Raw genomic sequence first — 19535 nt, 5'->3', positions numbered from 1 at the left:
AATCCAGGGGAACCCACTCCCCAAAAATCAACCCAAAGTTGCACTACAGTATATAACGTGTAGGACTTACCTAAAATTGTGCCTATTACTAGTGTGCACATACTATACCAGACTCCATGCTTTTAAACCAATAAGGGGGGGGGGGCTGAAGGCGTGTACACTCCATTTAATGTGCTTTATTGCACACCTGAAGGAAAGGAAAGATTCCTGGACTGCACACCCTGAATTTATATATATATATGAATCTTTCCTATACACAACATCGTCAGATTGGCCTGCATGTGCGGATGACAAAAGACATTGTTAACGACCCACGGGAGCACGCATCGTTGGTTGTTCACTGCATACTCACTGAACGATATATCGTTGAACGATATAGTTATCGTCCATATCGTTCATAAAAATCGTATAGTTTGTATGCGGCTTTAGTTGAAACAAATTACTATTTGCACCTATACAGACGTGGTTCGCAAACCTGAGTACTATATTTATTCATGTATGAGAGGTAAGCTTAATGGGACACAAAATGCAGGAATCTTAATATTGCCCCTTCACTTCTGCCTCAGCTGTAGTATTTTCGGATACAGTAGTGTATATAAAATGTAAAATGTATTTTGCAAGTTAAATGCATTGTCCTTTATAGTATGCACAAAGGCAGAGCCTGTTGACAGTGGCCACATACAGTATATATGGATGATCTAATAAAATGTTCTAGAATTAAAGTAGCTGTTACTGATATAATTATATATACTTCGGGAATGTTTGCCTCTAGGATCTCTAAACCTACAGACACTAGACACACAGCTATATTTTTTTATGGAATAAAGGTTTACTGATAACCCATATTCTCTTAAGCTGAAGCCTTGAGCCTTTGTGAATATTTCCAAGGATGAAAAATCACATTGAATTACAGTCATGGTCTCTGTTACTGGATATTATGGGTAAGGCAGCAATGAGAACAATGCTGGGCAAATCAGATGGAACAAATTTGTGATTAGATTGTATTTTATAGAACAAAATGCATGCATTACATTGTATATGTCAGATCCAAGATGGTATGTCATGTGTAGCTTATTTTGACTTTGATAAAAGTTGTGTCTAGGCAAGTTCTGTACTGGCTAGTTGCATTGCATTAGGAAACATCCTTGGGGAAGAAATACAAAACTGCAATTCAAAACATTGCAGTCACCTGTGATATATGATCACTGCATTTATATTGCTGGCTCAAGATTTTGGGGTCTATTTACTAAGCAGTGTTAGGAGACAGAGTGAAAAGTGATAAGAGAGTGATAAGGTGCCAGCCAATCAGCTCCCAACTGTCATTTTTCAAACACAGTCTGTGAGATGACAGTTGGGAGCTGATTGACTGGCACCTTATCACTTTCTTATCACTTTCCACTCTGTCTCCTAACCACTGCTTAGTAAATAGACCCCTGCACACAAGCCTTTATTACACTTTCCTCTCAGGCTGCGCAATGGAAACGGGGCATGTAAAAGAGACTGTCACTAGTATGAGTTCAGACTTCGATGACCAATAAACTGAATATATGGATGGCAGATCAAAAGAAGACTATCTTTCTCTAGCAGGGCTTATGACTGAAGCCCTGCTGCACAACCAGGTAAACAGAGGACAGCAAACATTTTTAGATGGAATATATATATATATATATATATAAAAATTAAATTGTTTACAGGTCCATTAAAGTAGTGAGCATCTCTGCATCGCACATGGATTATGCTTTTTTTTTGTGTTGCAACATTTTTGCAACAATATAAAACTTAACAATAGTCTTGACCTCCAAGCTCTATTGTAGTGATTGAAGAATTGCGAATATTACTTTATATTCAAATCAATAAATGTTAGCTGAAATATCTATCTCACAAGTAAATAAGCTAAAGTTTTTCTAACAGAAGTCATCAGAAACTTTAAGTGATCATTTGTAATTCAACTTATTGTCAATTGGTGTATATGAATTTTCACCAAATATTGCTTTGGTTTCCCTTTTTAGTATGATACTTACACGTTAAACAGCTCTTCTAGTCGTGACATGTTGTGGCGCAACTCTGTAGCGTCGAGCGTATTTTTATGCAACTATTTCCTTTCAAATGTGTTTTATTCACAAAGAGATGAGAATAGGATGTACAAGCACCTTATGTTGATATGATATGCGGCATATTCTGTGTGCAACTGTGAGTGTATCTGCATGCGAAATGCTACGTTACGGTGTCACAGCCGCTGACAGTGTAACGTAGTATCACATCGCTTTGTGAATAAGACGCATTTGAAGGGAAAAAGTTGCATGAAAAGACACTCAGGGCTACCGAGTCACGCGGCGTTCAACGTGTTATGTGTAACACGACTTGTAGCGCACGGAAGATAGATGTATACAAGTATCGCATATCAAATTAATCAGCACAGTCTGCTGGTGTTTCTTAGTCACATCACATTGATATTTAGACACATTTTTGTCAAACAAAGACGCAAGAATTAGGCGCTTGGCCTTTGCGGAGTCTCACGCGTCCTGGTGCAACAAGAGGGGTTTTTGACACTAGTAGAGCGAAGATATATAAGGACACATCTGTACTGTAGATATCAATTATATCAAAAAGTACAGTTGATGTTAGCTAGTTATATAAAGTAATCTTAGTTATCTAATTTTCATTTAATTAATTGTATGTGGTCCATTCATTTAAAAAAAAAAAAATATATATATATATATATATATATATATATTTTACTATTACAGGCAAGTCATTTAAATTCTGATTTGAAAAATTACACATTTCTTGTCATATTCTCAGCAATCAAGAGACCAAACAAACTGCAATTAAATTCTGCTGCTACATTATCAGTGCTGTAAGATACTGTCTATCTTCCCAATACACTCTCAGGAGATGGAGATTTATATGCTTCCTGAATGTTAATGTGCAATTTTATAGAAGATTTATTACTATTGTTTGTTGTATATGTTGCTTCAACGGAAAATATCATAAATCACACTTTATTTCTGTAATGTTTTTTCTCTTTGCCTGCTAAATGCTATTTATTAGCAGCACTGAGTAATGGAATGTAGTCTGTGATTTTACAGAACATATGTATCATAACAAGCATTAAAATATGTGTTTTATATTGTTTATAAAAGATGGCGTGTTTGGGAGATGTCAACGCATACCGGTGATAGACGTATTCAAGTACGAAGTTTCACCTCCTGTTGTCCAGCGGCTTAGAACTGTACTCCAGAAGCTCTCCCATAGAGGTAACAGATTAAATGTTGATGCATTATTATTATCTTTTATTCATATGTCCCCACAAGGACTCTGTAACGCCGTACATAGTGGGTATAACATACAGCAACATTCCATAGTACATGATCAGACAGCAAATTTTCAGTCAAATGACTAACTTTACATAATTATATGTTCTGTTTACATAATGACATGGAGACGAGAGGGAGAGAGGGGCAATGTGTGTGGGCACATAGAGGGAGAGAGGGGCAATGTGTGTGGGCACATAGAGGGAGAGGGGCAATGTGTGAGGGCACATAGAGGGAGAGAGCGGCAATGTGTGAGGGCACATAGAGGGAGAGAGGGGCAATGTGTGTGGGCACATAGAGGGAGAGAGGGGTAATGTGTGTGGGCACATATAGAGGGAGAGAGGGGCAATGTGTGTGGGCACATATAGAGGGAGAGAGGGGCAATGTGTGTGGGCACATAGAGGGAGAGAGGTGCAATGTGTGTGGGCACATAGAGGGAGAAGGGGAACTCAGTTGGATAATGCAGAGGATGGAGTTTTGTGCTTAGGTGAAAACGTCTGCTTTGAAGACGCAATTGAAGGCTGAGAGTACTAATACAATGACTACAGTATTTTCATATGGACATGACATTTATCATTGCTTGTTAGTCTGCCCATACATGCTGTGAATGTAAAACCTGAACTGGGCATATGAATTTTTATTTGCGTAAAATATGCATTTCCAGACAACACATGTGCACCCAAACTGTTCACGTATATCTATAAATATAGACATTGTAGCATCTTACACTGATGACTCCTTACATCTGGAGAGACAGGGGAGGGAGGAGAGGGCGATGAAGGCTATTTACAGTATGGGTTCACATAATTGTGGCTGACCTGGATATAGACCTGTCAGGAAGCATGCTTCTTGCAGGGTGTTGCAGTGCTGGTGTAACTATATACACAATGATGATGGTAATGATTGTCAGCAGTACTAACTAGCCGCTTTTTATTGGTTGAATGCTGATTGGACACATCTTGAGGTGAATGCTTCGTGCTGGGGTGGTGGCTGGATTTACCCAGGAAACTTTTACCCTTCATTAAAGTATTGCAAAAGTGACTTAGGGCCTGATTCAGAGGTGAACGCTATTACAGCACAACTGAAAATTTATGCTACTGCCGAAGCTGAGGTGCTTCCTACTGAGACACCCACCGCCTGCCTCTCTAATCCGCTACTGTGCATAAAAAAATCGCACCATCGATCACACCATTGGACATTAGAGCAACCCTATGGTTACTTAGAATGTACATTGGAAAATGGTCGCTGGTGTGATTGCAACTGCGTCTTTGAATGCGGTCACGACCACGACATGCCCATGACACGCCATTGACTCTTTAGCCATCAACCTGTTACCTCCCAGCAAAGCCCACCAAAATTCCCTCTCTCTACAACCACTGGCGGTAACCATTGGGATGCATGCAGTACAAAAAACATCAGAAAACTGCGTAAACTTCAGCACTGAGACCACCTCTGAGTCCTGCCCCTTGTGCTGCACACTTGTGGTCCTGCCAAGAGTATTTTCAATCAAGAGGGTGACCTTGATGATATTGCCAGTCGAACCTGCATGCAGGAACGACGGGCGATGTCGCTGATGACACACTGGCCGATGTGCCCCATATGTCTAGTGTGTGTGTACCCGGCATAACACATACATACACACTAACACGTACATACACATATATACACAGTAAAACAGTACACATATACACTAACACATACATACACGTACTGTAGATACACAGTAAAACAGTACACATACACACTAACACATATATACACAGTAAAACAGTACACATACACACTAACACATACATACATATATACACAGTAAAACAGTACACATACACACTAACACATACATACACATATATACCCAGTAAAACAGTACACATACTCACTAACACATACATACACATATATATACACAGTAAAACAGTACACATACATACTAACACATACATACACATATATACACAGTAAAACAGTACACATACTCACTAACACATACATACACATATATATACACAGTAAAACAGTACACAAACACACTAACACATACATACACATATGTACACAGTAAAACAGTACACATACACACTTACACTTTGGCAGCTGCTGCAAGTGCTAGTTGCTAATGGGGGCGAGCAGCTTACATAATTAGACCCCCAATACGGCCGGTACGGGGGGGGATCAATACTTACCTCTCTGGAGTCCCACGTTGGTGGTAACAGTGCTGTACAAATCACCGGCAAAATGATGCGGAAGCCATTTTCCTGGAGTTTTACGCATGTACGGAAGGATAATAGCCGGCTAAATGGCTGCCGCACCATGCCTCAGCGCTAGAGTGCCCAGAGTCTACTGCCCAGCTCAGTGTGCTGCCGGCCACCGGACAGAGAGGAGGAGGCCCCCCGGACGGAGACTGCACATGGGTCCCCTCCTCTCTCAACACGTCCCTGCCAACATGTTGTATTTTTCTAAGACAGTTTAGAAACTGGAAATAATTATCTGACGGCAGCAGCTTTATTGCAGTTACTCATGGATCATTTTTTCTATATATCCCCCATCATGCTTATGTTCTGATGTTACATTGGGAGCAGTGAGTCACATAATTGCCTAGTAGTTATTGACTGGGACTTTCTCACTTGCCCTTTCCTTGCACGTGTACTATTAAAGAAACATGTGTAACATACATTTATTGTAGAAAACAAAATAGACAATTCTAATACATCTCAATGTATTACATTATTAATTAAAGCTATTACTCGAAACAATATACTTTAATTCCCTTCAAAGATACATGTAAAAAAAATAAGTTATCTGCCCCAATGAGTGTTCCAACATAGAAAGTTTAGAAACATTTCAGTGAGTTGAGTAAAGTCAGATTATTCTCACTATCCATACAAGCCAAGGGCTCCATTACACCAGCAGCAGATCCCACTTTGACAAGTGCAACCTTTTACAGAAAAAAACAACATCAAACAAACTGAACAACCCTGGGAATAATCAAAGAGCAAACGGAAATGGATGTTTGCCAGCAGATGGTGAAGTATAATTAATTCCATGATGAGACAAATCATAGCATTCATCAAAGTAACAAAGTGATAGAGCAAAATAAAAGATAATCAGAGAATTAGCAGTATATCACACTTTATATTGGCATTACTGTACAAGTCTGTTATGGGTTACTAGTTATTTTACTTACCTCTGATACATACTGTATATAGCATTTATTAATGCTCTTGTAAATAGGGGCTGATTCAGCAGAGGACGCACTTTGAAGTTTTTATACAGATTCCATTTGCAGAACGGGTCCTGCGAGATCGCACACAGGCCCCCCATGTGGGGTTGTGTGGGGGCGGCCTGTGTTGCTGTAAAACGGGAGCGTGTCACCCCTGGCCTCGCAAGCCGGCTAGCCTACGTAAGTTGAGGCTTACTCAGCTGGCTGGTGCCACAACCGATGGTCTCAATAGTTATCCCAGACTGCGATCTCCATTACAGCGCTAGGTTTGCAGATGCTGACAGGAGGCGTCTCTTCACTTCAGACGCCTCCTGCAGCATTAGTATTTTAACTTTGCAATTCCGACTACTGAATCAGCCCCATTATTGTCAGTCATGCAGAGAGGTGATGGTTACACTCCCCTGGAAGTATCACAGTGAGGTGCTGCTCTAATTCATCATCACATAACAGATATAATACACTTAGTGAAATTACAATATCAAATTTTATTGTATCAATTGCTTTTGGAAACGGTGGGCCTAATACAGTGTTGAACAAATGCTGGTTTGCATGTTATCGTGCTGTGCATGCTCCCAAGCCACGTGAACACGCTTGATGCAGACGGATTACTAAAAGCAACTATGGGAATAGAGTAAGATATAGCATGTAACTGAGCATCTTGGTAAAACCACGTTGCACTGCAGGTGGGGCAGATTTAAAATGTGCAGAGATTTAGATTTAGGAGGGGTGTGTCCAAACTGAAATCTGAAATTGCAATGTTCAAATAAAGCTGTGCAATATTTGTGGGCTACATGCAAAATCAGCCAGTATTTACCCTACATGCAATTTTATTTTTATGTATTTGCACCCCTTGCATTGCAACAGGGTTTGTCCAGGTGCACAGTTACTTGCTTTATCTTACTCTATTCCTAAAACTGAATCAGGCCCTATAGGATATACAGTATTTTGTACTTTGGGCCTGATTCAGAGATGGATGGAATTGCACAGCCGTACACAAGCGGCTGTGCAATTCCGTCCATTTAAAATGGAAGGAGGTGTCACACACCTCCTTGCTGCATTTACGTGATCCCAGCGCTGCGACCTAGAGGTCACCATCGGAATGATCGCGAGCATTGGTCGCGATTGTTGTCGATGTACCTATGGCCAGGCTGCGGGAGCTAAAGCTTCCCGCAGCCTGGCTGTGTCCTGGCAGCTTGCGAGGCCAGGAAGCCTACGCAGACTCTGGCCTAGTCTTTCCCGGAAAATGGGGTGACATGCACCCGTTTCCAGGAATGCTGTCTGGGAACAATTATGCTCCGCTTCCCAAACGAGTGGACTCGCAAGCGGTGGAGTGCACATGTGCAGTACACCTCCTCCGCATGCACAGTCCTCCCACCACCTGAGATGTGCGCTAACCATTGGATTAGCGTACATCTCTGAATAAGGCCCATTTTTGTTAGTGAGGGAATTTAGCTATATAGGGGGCGATTCAGTTCAATGCAAATTGAATAGTGCCGGGAGCGAGCTCCCAGAGCTATTCAGTTAAGTGCGCTGTGTGGTCGGAGAATGCCGGTTATCGCGCCTATCGTGCCTTAACAAGGGCGTTAAGGCGCGTTAATCTGCATTCTCTGACCAAAGTGCCGGGTGCGCGGCTGTTAGTGCCGCGCTATGCAGAAAAATAGCTGCACGCCTGGCACTTTGGTCGGATTTCTCCTCGCATCCCCAGGGGGGTGCGTGAAGAAATCCTTAGCACGCCCAAACAGCACGGTGACTTGAATAGCTCCGGGAGCTCCCTCCCAGAGCTATTCAGCATCACACTGTATTGAATCGCCCCCATATAACAATCTGAAATTTTTTTTATACATTTAGTGCCAATAGTACATTGATGCATAGCAAAAGGATATATATTTAAGAATTGTCTAAGACTTAATATTCTCATATTTATAGCCTTATACTATTATTGCTATATTCTTGTGGTTTTTATGTGTTGTGATATGTGCTTTGCAATGTGATATTACATTTGTTACTTGCTTATAACACCTATTGATTTATTTAGTGCAACCAGCGCAGTTCCTCTTGTGGTTTGTTTGTGAGTGTGTACCACCTGTGGACACAATTGTGTACATATATACACACCTAATACTATAATAAGTTTGGTAGAAGTTTTGAGGTTTTTTATGTACAGTATGTTTGGCTACGGTGACCTTTTTGTTATGACTTTTAAAGAAAAAAAATAATTAGACAAATTTTAAATGGTCAACTGGAATTGAGGGCTGACTGGACGTTTTGCTGGGATGCGATCAAAAATCTGTCTTCACTGATGATCTGCAAAGTTCTGTCCAGATCATAAATTATATTGATAAATGAGCCCCAGGATGAAGGACCACAGTTTCTTAATGATAGGACCATTAGTCACTTTGTTTGTGAGATATATGCAGTCCAAACAAATGAATCTGCCATTTTGGGGCACGACCACCATATGATAATAAAGGTACTTCTGCCTCTCTAACATTGAGGTGAGGATAACACATAAATCTTATCTTTTAGGAATTAGGTGTCATCTGTAATACATAACTATGAAACTGCGCAGAAAGGACATTGAAATACCAGAAAAATGCATCAATCGTGACACTTATACCCCTTTCAGACATAAAACCAAATTACCGGGACAAACATTTTCACCAGGTAATTTGCTGATCAACACAGGTCCTTTTTCTGTCTGAAAGGGTCATCCCGGATCAAAATTCCCGGGACTTCGACCCAGGAATTTACCAGGGTTGGAGACCCGGGAATTTCGACCCAGGTTTACCCTTTCAGACAGAAGAAATACCCGTGTTATTCAGAAAATTACCGGGTTGAAATGTTTGACCTGGTAATTTGCTCTTCTGTCTGAACTGGGGTTCAGGCTGGGACCGGCAAAACAACCCGTCACCCAAATGCCGGGTAAAAGATGGGTTTTAGTAATTTTTCTGTCTGAAAGTGGTATAACATACATAAAAAAACTGTGACACATTTCATATGAATACATTTAAAAAATATATATATTAAAATATCATTCCCATAAAAACAGTATGTTAACCTAAAAAAAATATTCAGAACAATCCAATGTGCACATATATCAGTTCTGACCAACTTAGAGTCACTACTGATAATAATGAGAAGTCCTTTTTACCAGTATGATTGCGGCTTAATATTATGAGGACTTCTGTTATTCTGTAGCAAGAGCTTGCATTAATAAATTAATACAGTGGCCACTGTGAAAGAAATATAATAGTACTGTCTGTCCACTTGTAAACGGTGGCAGCACAGGTGGAAAAGGGAACTAGGCCCAAGGATGAGTCCGTGCAGTGGCGTAAATACCGTGGGTGCAGGGGGTGCGGCTGCTATGGGGCCTGGACCAACACGGGGCCCGGCCCTCCCTCTGTACCTATGGTGCCAGGCCTCTGTCCGCGGCCCTTCCCTCCGCACCCTCCTTACTCCCCCATCATTCTTCTCACTCCCCTCTACTCCACTTACCTGCTCCGTGGTCGCGTCCCACCCCCCCGCTCCATCAGCTCCGCCTCTGGCTCTCCCCATTGACTGATACTGGGAGAAGGCGTGGTCGCCTCCACCCAGCATCAGTCAGTGAGATGGAGCCGACCGGGAGAGAAATTGCGCCTGCCCTGCACAGCACGACTATGGATCAGGTAAGTCAGGGAGTGAAGAGGGTGCAGGGGGGGGCCTCAGGCCAAGGGGGGTCCACTGGACGAGAACAGGGGCGGTAGGCTGAGAGGGGTGGGGCCGCGGGCTGAGAGGGGGGCCTGTAATTTTTTTTGCTATGGGGCCCTGTAGGTTTTGTTACACCCCTGAGTCTGTGTATCTAGATAGCTGCACCGAACGCCTGCTGGCAAGGCTATGTATCTGCCGCATCTTAAACCCAGGGTCGGACTGGCCCACAGGGGTACAGGTGAAACCCCCGGTGGGTCCCACTGCCCGAGGGCCCATCCCCTTCTCCAAGGATCCGGTTCAAGACTTTACCCTTGAACTATATATTAAACATATGTTACATTATACTGCACAGGACTAAGGTATATTTTCTACAATGCTTTGCTGTTATTAATATGGTACATTATCATGCATGCACTAGCAAAGGGGCCCAGTCCATGCATTCTCTAATGCTTTGCCAAGCCTCTTTGTAGACTGGCCACATTCTCTTAAATAGCCTCACCCCTAAGTATGGGCCCCTCTCACTGCATTACCCCAGTGGGCCCTTCATGCCCCCAGTCCGACACTGCTTTAACCAGTGTGCTCCCAGCTGGATGTCGCCAGGTGCCGGTAACGCTGGAGAACCAAGGTAAGTGTGACACTACTGTAGCAAAGCTGCGCTGGACCGTGGATCCATACTGAAATCACCGACAAACAGGGTGTACTGACGCGCTTCGCCCTGGTGAACTGGGGATTTTTTTAATCTGTAATACACTTTATATATATTTTCCTTTTTCCTGTGTGAAAATATGAGATTTATAGATCCTTTCCCTGATAGAGAGCCAGCAAAGGCAGGTAGAAAAATGTAAACCATACTGTATCTGGAGCCTATTGTATCGTGCTGAACCAAATGTAGTCCCAATTACATACAACTTACATATAACAATATTTTGCCAAGTATACAGTAGTCGGGTGAACCATATCTAGTACCAAGCATACCTATTGGAGACATACTGTATTTCTGATCCATACATGGTACCAAGAATAATATGCAGAGCCTTATGCGGTGTCAAGTGTAATGTGCAAAGACTTTCAGTATCTGGTGCCAACTATAATGTGCCAATCCAAATATAGTACCAATGTAATGTGCTAAGCCATATTGTTAGCACATTTAAAGTGCGGATCCATATTTAGCACCATTGAACCATGAGTACTTACCTAACCAACTGGCCTCCATTTATCTATCCCTCTTGGTCTGTCACCACCATCATCATTGACAGGTTTGTGATGGCAAATCTCCATTGGAGTTCAAGGGATGCAGTCAGGAAGCCGACAGTCAAAATGCTGACCGCCGGCTTCCTGACTGTGCAATCCCGACGGGAGTAATGATAGGCATCGAAATCCCGACGTCTATCATTATCCCAACGCTGGGAGCCCGCCGCCCGGCATACCGAATGAAGGTAAGCAGGGCGGCGGGCGCGGACAGCTGCGGGGGAAGGAGGGTTAGGTTAGGGGCTCCAGGGGCTGACCTAGGGTGAGGCACCCCCCCGGGAGGGTTAGGCTTGGGGAAGGGGGGGTTAGGGTTAGACACCCCCGGGGGGTGGTTAGGGTTAAGCACCCCCCAGGAGGGTTAGGTTTAGGCTGTGGGAAAGGGAGGTTGGGTTTAGCCACTTACAAGGGGGGGTAGGGTTAGGCTCTAGGGGGGGAAGTTAGGGTTAGGTGGGTTATGGGTAGGGGGGGAGGAAGGTTAGGGATAGATAGTTAATTACCTCGTTGGGATCTTCACTGCTGCTGGTGTTCTGGCGTTGATCATACCGATCCTGAGTTCACTGTATATCGGCAAAATAATTAAATAGTTATGCGCAGGTGGATTCAGGACCCAGGGCAATTACACTGTTCACCCTCCTCAAACCGGCATCTCTTGAGAGTAAAGGAAGTGACAAAAACAGCATTTATACTGTGCTGCTCTGCGCTGTCAGGTTATATCTGTCCCCATTTAAACAGGGTATAAACAATAGATGTTAAGGATAATACGAAGAATGAATTGTTTGTGTCTCTACCATGTGTAGTACAGTAATACATGCATGTAATGGTGATTCTTTCTGCCTCTTTTCTGTACATCTCTATTAGTCCTCTTGGTATGTTGTCAGGATTTGGGCACTGTGCAGTCAGATATTTTCATACTGTCCCTCTCAATATTACTAACAAGCCACAACACAAATCTGCCCAGAACTTAACTTTATCTGCAAGAGCTCAGGACCCTCAAAAAATAATGAATTGATAATATTGTCATCTTTCGCTAAAATGGTAAAATGATGTAAACTGTATATTATCAACATAATCCAAAAAGATATAGCTTGGCATTACTTAACTGTACATGGTTTATTTTAATATTTTTTCACATTTCTAACACTTCTCTATTTAATATTTTTATTTATATGGTTTGTTATGTGATTTAGATATTGTTAGGTCAGCAGGTAACCATGTTTTTATACGTTTGTTTTTTTTTCTGCTGGTGCTTTGTGCCTAATTCCAAGTCCTCGGATGCAGCAGAGGATTAGAGAAGCCGGCAGGAGGCGTCTATTTACACAAGGCGCCTCCTGTGGAACTAGCATATTATAGCACAGTCGCTGAGAGCCGCAACGGCAGTGTGATCTGTGTCCATCTCTGAATCAAAATGTTGCCAGCATGGCCAGAAGTCAGTGAGGAAAGAGGATAGTAGAGGTAGTAATCATAATCTTGCAGTGTGTAGAGCCCAGTGGCGTAAATTCATTCCAGACGCCCGGAGGCAAGTTATAATTTGGTGCCCCCCATAAAAAAATGGAAAATACCATGTATTGGGCGGCCATGATGGTACACTCTGGGTACATATTTACAGCCCTAAGTGGGGTGAATATATTGTGGGCAATGGAGGAGATGCCCCTTCAGTGCTGGCGCCCGGCGGCAGGCACCTCCATTGTCTCCCATAGTTCTGCCCCTGGCAGAACCTCTCCCACATCTCCTCCCTGGAAGAGGTGACAGAGTTTAGTTCTCCATTTTTGAGCAGAGCTGTGTTATTTGTAATAAATCTATATTACATATGGTGCCATTCTGCCTCAAAACTGGAGAGCTGGAACTCTATGTTTTTCAGTATATAAAGCCTTTAGAATGCAGAGATGGGAACGGCTCCATTGACATTTAGTTGTCCTATTCTTAAAAGAGCTTTTCATGTGTTTTTGAAAATATAAAATGCATTAAATACAGATAAGTGTGTGTGAGCCCTTTGAAGGGATAGGCAGAAACATATTACAATACAAGAAGTTAACTAAGGTTAGCGAGTGAAGCAACCTTGACTTGTGAAAGATGTAGAAAACTAATGTTTTAGCCATTAGGATTCCACTAGACTGTTATTAGCAAAAACACTTAACTAACGTCATCTTGGCTTCAATAAATGTATTTCTATAATACGTATGCTGCATTAATGAATTTTTATTGTAGAATTGGGAAGTCAATTTTGCTGAAACACAATGTTAAACACTCAGCTTCGAGAAATCTTTACTTAACAGTAAAGATAAAGAAGATGGCCTCAAATAACACATTTTGTTCAAGTAATGTTCAAATGATTCTATAGAAACTGAATTTGTAAAATGACTCTTGTTAACTACTGGAGTGCCTGTGGCATCTGCCTCTTAGATTTTCATGCATCTATGTACAGCGCCACCAGTTTGTTAAAACAATTAAGTTGATCATCAAGAGAATTTTTCAGGTTGTATTGCCTTGTATGGTTGTAACCATTTTTATACCACACATGTATTCAACAAAGAAAAACAATTCCTACTAATATATAATATATAGTGTTACCAATACAGAACGCTTGACTCAACTTCTAAGTTATGTTAACCATCTTCACTATGCGCTATCCTAGATGAGCTTCTTGCAGACCTCAATAACTCATACTGGAAAGTTTGGAGGAAACCAGTATTGGGGAGTAGGGCTGCCAAGAGGGGAATGCGTGAGCAGGTACAAAGTATCAGAGCCCGAGTCTCACTGGGGACCTGGTGGGAGCCCGAGCCTGCCAGGAAGGAGGGCCCAGTCATTCTTGTTACCACCATTTGACCCTGCCCATCTACTCCTAGTCCAGGGCCTGAAAGATTCCATGACAGCCTTGTGGTTTAGAATATAGAGCATAAACAGCTGACTATATCTTATATAATAAGCCCAAGAAAGAGCTTGATATATTTAATGCGTTTTCTGTACTCTCAGGGGTCAATCCAAGTAGGTGCGATGTGCAAGTTGCTATTTTCTCTTCAAATATGCATATCGAATTCATTTTGCGATCCAATTAGCAGCTCGCACTGAATCAGAGTGAATTTGCATCTTTCCATTCGTGAGAGATGGGAAGGAAAATCTTTATTTAAAGGTTAAAATGTCGGGACACTGTGCTGAACCCCTTGTACATCCCCCCTAATGACTAATTAGGCATTTGGAAGTTTCCAATTAGATTAATTAGTCCAATAATTACATGTCATTTTTGGGGGTAAATTTTTTTTTCTCAAATTACCCCAAAATAAACTTTTTATTTCATTAGTTTAGATACCCCAAATTTAATTACAATATTTTTTTAAATTGATGATGATTTTTTTTTCATAATTTTTTAACATTTTTCAAGATTATTATTATTATTATCCTTTATTTATATGGCACCACAAGTGTTCCGCAGCGCCTAGCATAGTACATAAAACTAATAAGTGAACAAGAAACAAGTAACTTTCAGTACATTACAGTGCAGAACAAGAACACGATTTATATACATTGCTGCAACAGCGATTAAAGCACTCACAATAAGCAGCTGGGAGTTGCCAGTCACGTGTTAGGTGCCCTTAAGGGGAGAAACGAGTAAAAGAAAATGAGGGAAGAAGTCCCTGCTCCTAAGAGCTTACATTCTAAAGGGGAAGGGCAGACAGACAGGCGTGACACAGAAGGGGAAGATAGGGAGGAAAGAGCATGAAGTGGGTTAGGATGAGAGCTGGAAGGCCTTGTTTAAGTAGTGGGTCTTGAGAGCCCATTTGAAGATTTGTAGAGAGGTGGAGAGTCCGATAGGGAGAGGGAGAGCGTTTAAAGATAGGGAGCAGCATGGGCAAAGTCTTGGATGCGGGAGTGGGAGGAAGTAATCAGTTGGCAAGATAGGCGGCATGCATTTGTTGAGCGAAGTGGACGGGTGGGAGTGTGAAGGGAGAGAAGGTCAGAAATGTATGTGGGAGAGGATTTGAGGAAGATGCCCTCTAAGTACTCCAAAATCACTTTTTTTTTAACTACTTTGCATTTTTCATTAATTCGTTTGAGGTTAAACAAAAAAGTTTGTTCTTTATCATTTTCTTGCATTTTAAAAAAACCCACACACAAATCAGCCATTTGACACCATTTCAAAACTAAAGTACCTTCCTAATGCCCACAAACAGCCTTCTATATGGTCCTGTGAACGAAATTATCTGCCCGACCACGCCCCCTTTTCCGGCCACGCCCCCTGCCTGCTGATGTGGCTGCTCCATCAGTCGGCAAGTATGCAGTGGTGTTGTGTGCAGCAGTACAGTATGTGCTAGTTGTTATGTCAGTGCATGTCATCACGTCATTTCCCCAGTGTGGTTGCTGCACTGAGCTTTCAGACCTAGAGCATGATACAGTAAGTTGTGGCCGAGTTTTGCTAACAGGACACATTGCTCTGAGAAACGCTGCAGATTGGGCCCTTTTTGTTCATACCTGATTGTGTGCCTCACTGTGTGGGGCATGGTGCCAAGTACAGATTTTTTTAAAGGGATATATCCAGAAGGGTTAAAGTCTTCACGCAGGTGGAATAGGTCTATATTTTATCACAAAGTATTTACTCTTAAAATGAGGAAAGTGAATATCCCTGCAGAAATATACCAATAACATTTTACAGACATGAATGAATTAGCTGCAACTGTCCAACTGTGAGCCCCTGGGCATCATCATGGTCTTAGATCAATTTCTGCAGTATTCATCATTCATTGATTACCTGACCCATCAAAATTAGCAAGTAAGTGTAATGACTCATACAGTGCTGAATTATGATATTATAGCCCTGATTTAGAGCCGGACGCTCTTTGTGAGCGCTCGTTCTGAATCAGGGTGGCCTGTTTTTTTGGGCCGGACTCCAGGCCGCTCGCTAAGCTGTCGAACATCGCTAAGCTCGCTAAGCTATCGAACATCGTGACCATCGGGCTTGCGAAGAGATCCTTGTGGTAGGGTCTTGTCCACCGCAAGCCCCAGTGAACTTCCTGTTCTAATAGAGCAGGAAGCTCACTACTGACATCACGGGTGATGTCAGTAGGGCCGCCCACAAACGGCAGGCGTTCCTTCAGGAATGCCTCCGTTTGTCCAGCCACCCCCCCTGCATGCCTACAAAACGGGGCGAGCTGTCAATCACAATCGACAGCCGCCCCGTCTTGTAGTGAGTCCAGCAGCGAGTGAAAATGTACTCGCTACGGGGCTCGCACACGCGCAGTCATGCGCACTGCCCGGCCATCGACCCGCTTGCGAGTGCTATGCGCTCGTGAGCGGGTCTGAATCAGGCCTTATGTATTTAGGTCTGGCTGATATGATTATAGGGTGGCATTTTTATTAATCACTGGGTCTCAGACCCTGTCATTATAATTTCTTATTGCTGCTTATTGCAGCAATAAAAAATTAAGGTTCTTCCAAATGTATTAAAAAAGGGGCTGTATTCAATACATTTTAGGTCAAGTATTTTTTTTTTTACCTAGAAGTTGCATTTCAATTGCATGTTTTCTTCCACTACAAACCATGAAGAAGAAGGTTGTCAGGCCCTAAGATGTCATACAATTGTCTGTCCAATATTCCCTTTCCATCAGTATACTATTATCCCATGCTTCATATCTTTATATAGTTTTATCTATAAATAGTCACCTGTGGTAAATCACAATGTGTGGAACAGTTTTTGGGAACTATAGCTAATCAGAGATAGAGTCAAGTTTCCTAATGTTTGTTTTTTATACTCCAAGGGCAAAAGATCGCTTATTGTCTGATTACTGGGAAAGATGAGCCTTGTGCGGGATAATATTCTGCCATTTAGAATGACAGATTGTTCCTAGGACACAAAAGATAAATTGCTGTGGATGTTGCTAGGCATCGCCTTGTTCTAGCATAAAGCTTTTTGTATATTCATAATGGGTTACATTATAATGAACCATCTTATTAAAAATATTTTATTGAGGAGGACTGCTAAAAGGACTCAATGTAGTGGCAGTTGCACAAAGGGTGTTGTGTTGGCAAAAATGAAAAATAAATCAGTCTGAAATCAATGAGGCACCTTTACTATGGATTGGGTATGATTACTGATGGCTTAAAAGCCGCCGGTTCCAAACCCAACACTGCAACTCCGAGAGCAGAAAATCCTGAAGCTGGCTCGTAAGTATAGTTAACCCTCCCCTCTCCCCCCAACCCTCCCTTGGGGGTGCCTAACCCTAAGACTCTGGAGGTGGTGCCTAACCCTTAGTCCCCCCCGGGGTGCATAACCCTAACCCCTGTCCCCGTACCCTAAACCAAACCCTCCCGGGGGGGTGCCTAACCCTAACCTCCCCCAGGTGGTGCCTAACCCCCCCTTCTCCTAGCCTAACCCTTCCAAGGGGGGTGTCTAACCCTATGTCCCCACGGGGGTACCTAAACCTAACCCTTCCCCCTGCGGCTAACAGCTCCCGACGCCCGGTTTACCTAAGTTCGGTATGTCGGGCGTTGGGATAATGATAGGCGTCAGTATTTAGATGCCTAACTTTCGTCCCATGTCAGGCTTTCAGTGTCGGGATTCTGGCGGTCTGCATTCTGGCCGCCAGCATCCTGACTACATCCCCTTTACTATACTGTAAAATGAAAGAGATGCAGGGTCCATAAATTCACTGAAATCCTGGAGTCCTCTGGACAATTTGGGTAATTGGCTGGTGGTATGCCTAGTGAAATAATCAACATAGATATGAGTCTATTTATTAACAGGAAATAAACCTTTCTCCGGCTGGTATTTTTGATAGATCTAGGGCTTCTTCCTATGTACTACAGCAGGGATGGGGAACATCAGGCCTGGGGGCCATATAAGGCCAGAGGAATCATTTGGTCTGGCCCTTGGAGCTTTTTTCTGCTAGTCTCATCCGGCTAGCAGGCTGCCTAGAATGGCACCCTGCAGTCAGAATCCATGCAGCAGTGTTACCTGGAGCATCCTTAGGACGCTACAGATGGTCACACCGCTGGCCTTTCAGCTCCCCAGAGCATGCTCTGGATACTCCAGACACCGGTGATTGTGGCACCGCCCCGTGTGACGTCACAGGGGGGGCGTGGTCTGTACCAGGCCCGCAAATAATGCTATATATATAAAAATGGCCCTCAACAGAAAAAAGGTTCCCTACCCCTGTACTACAGGGTTACCGTCAGCAGGAGAAAGCCTATTTAAGAAGCATATTTTAGAAGGCTCGTGGCTGAACATGTACTGCCGCAATCCTCATATTGTAAAACAAAGAAATCCAAATCTATGGCACAACACTCCAAAGCAGCAAAGACCAAACTTATGGAGTCACCAACTCGCAAATGCACATTATATAGAAAAGGTCACATATGCGCTAAGTATTGTCCCGACATATAGTTCATTTTTTGCACAGTTACAAATCCTCTTGTTCAGGAGATAAATATCTTCCAATGATATCCTCCAATGATATAAAACAAAAGAAAAAAAAGAACACAATAGTGTAAAACTTATGGGATCTATAACACCATACGCATGTACAGATGGTAATGATGGCACCAGATAATCCCAGTAGATTTTAAGAAAGTTGAGTACTCCCATAGATTGTAAATCACCCAAATGAGATGAGAGGATAGCCACAATTAATATTGATATATACACATATACTTACATAAGCATTGATGGTGGTAAAGGTTTCTTTACTCCTCCTGTCTCTGGTCTCGTTAAAATGGTGTTTTAACCGGCAACAAAAAAATAATAACCATAGTGCAAAAAAAATGTATTGATATAAAAACAATAGGGATAGTATCCGTACCAGATGGAATGTTATATGCAGTGGTATAACAAGGGTGGTGCATGTGGGGCACCTTGCCCTGGGCACCATCTGACTGGTCAGGCAGAGGGGGGCTCGGCTGGCCTGGAAAATGTCCAGCGCTGTGATCAGAGGTGGGTGACATTTGGCACCGGCTGCGAGCTGGGTGCAGCTTACGGACTGGCAGTCATATGAATTTGGCACTGTCCGCGAGCCAATAACAGTTTGCAGATCACCTGCCAATAGAATGCGAGCACGGAGAGCCAATCGCGGTTCGCAGTG

At 42.7% G+C, this 19535-nt stretch overlaps 1 protein-coding gene across 1 annotated transcript in view; it reads left to right on the top strand.

Moving 5' to 3' along the window:
• The window catches only part of PTPRN2 (protein tyrosine phosphatase receptor type N2), a 1246087-nt gene that overhangs the window by 351284 nt on the left and 875268 nt on the right, over positions 1 to 19535 (top strand). Inside the window, exon 3 of the mRNA XM_088445425.1 lies at positions 3144 to 3257. Coding sequence (XP_088301551.1) covers positions 3144 to 3257 — 114 coding nt within the window. The remainder of the gene's footprint in view (positions 1 to 3143; positions 3258 to 19535) is intronic.

This window comes from Taudactylus pleione, unplaced genomic scaffold (genome assembly GCF_031769625.1).
Source record: "Taudactylus pleione unplaced genomic scaffold, aTauple2 ptg000380l, whole genome shotgun sequence".
NCBI classification, from domain to species: Eukaryota; Metazoa; Chordata; class Amphibia; order Anura; family Myobatrachidae; genus Taudactylus; species Taudactylus pleione.
This window is presented reverse-complemented; position numbering and strand designations above follow the sequence as displayed.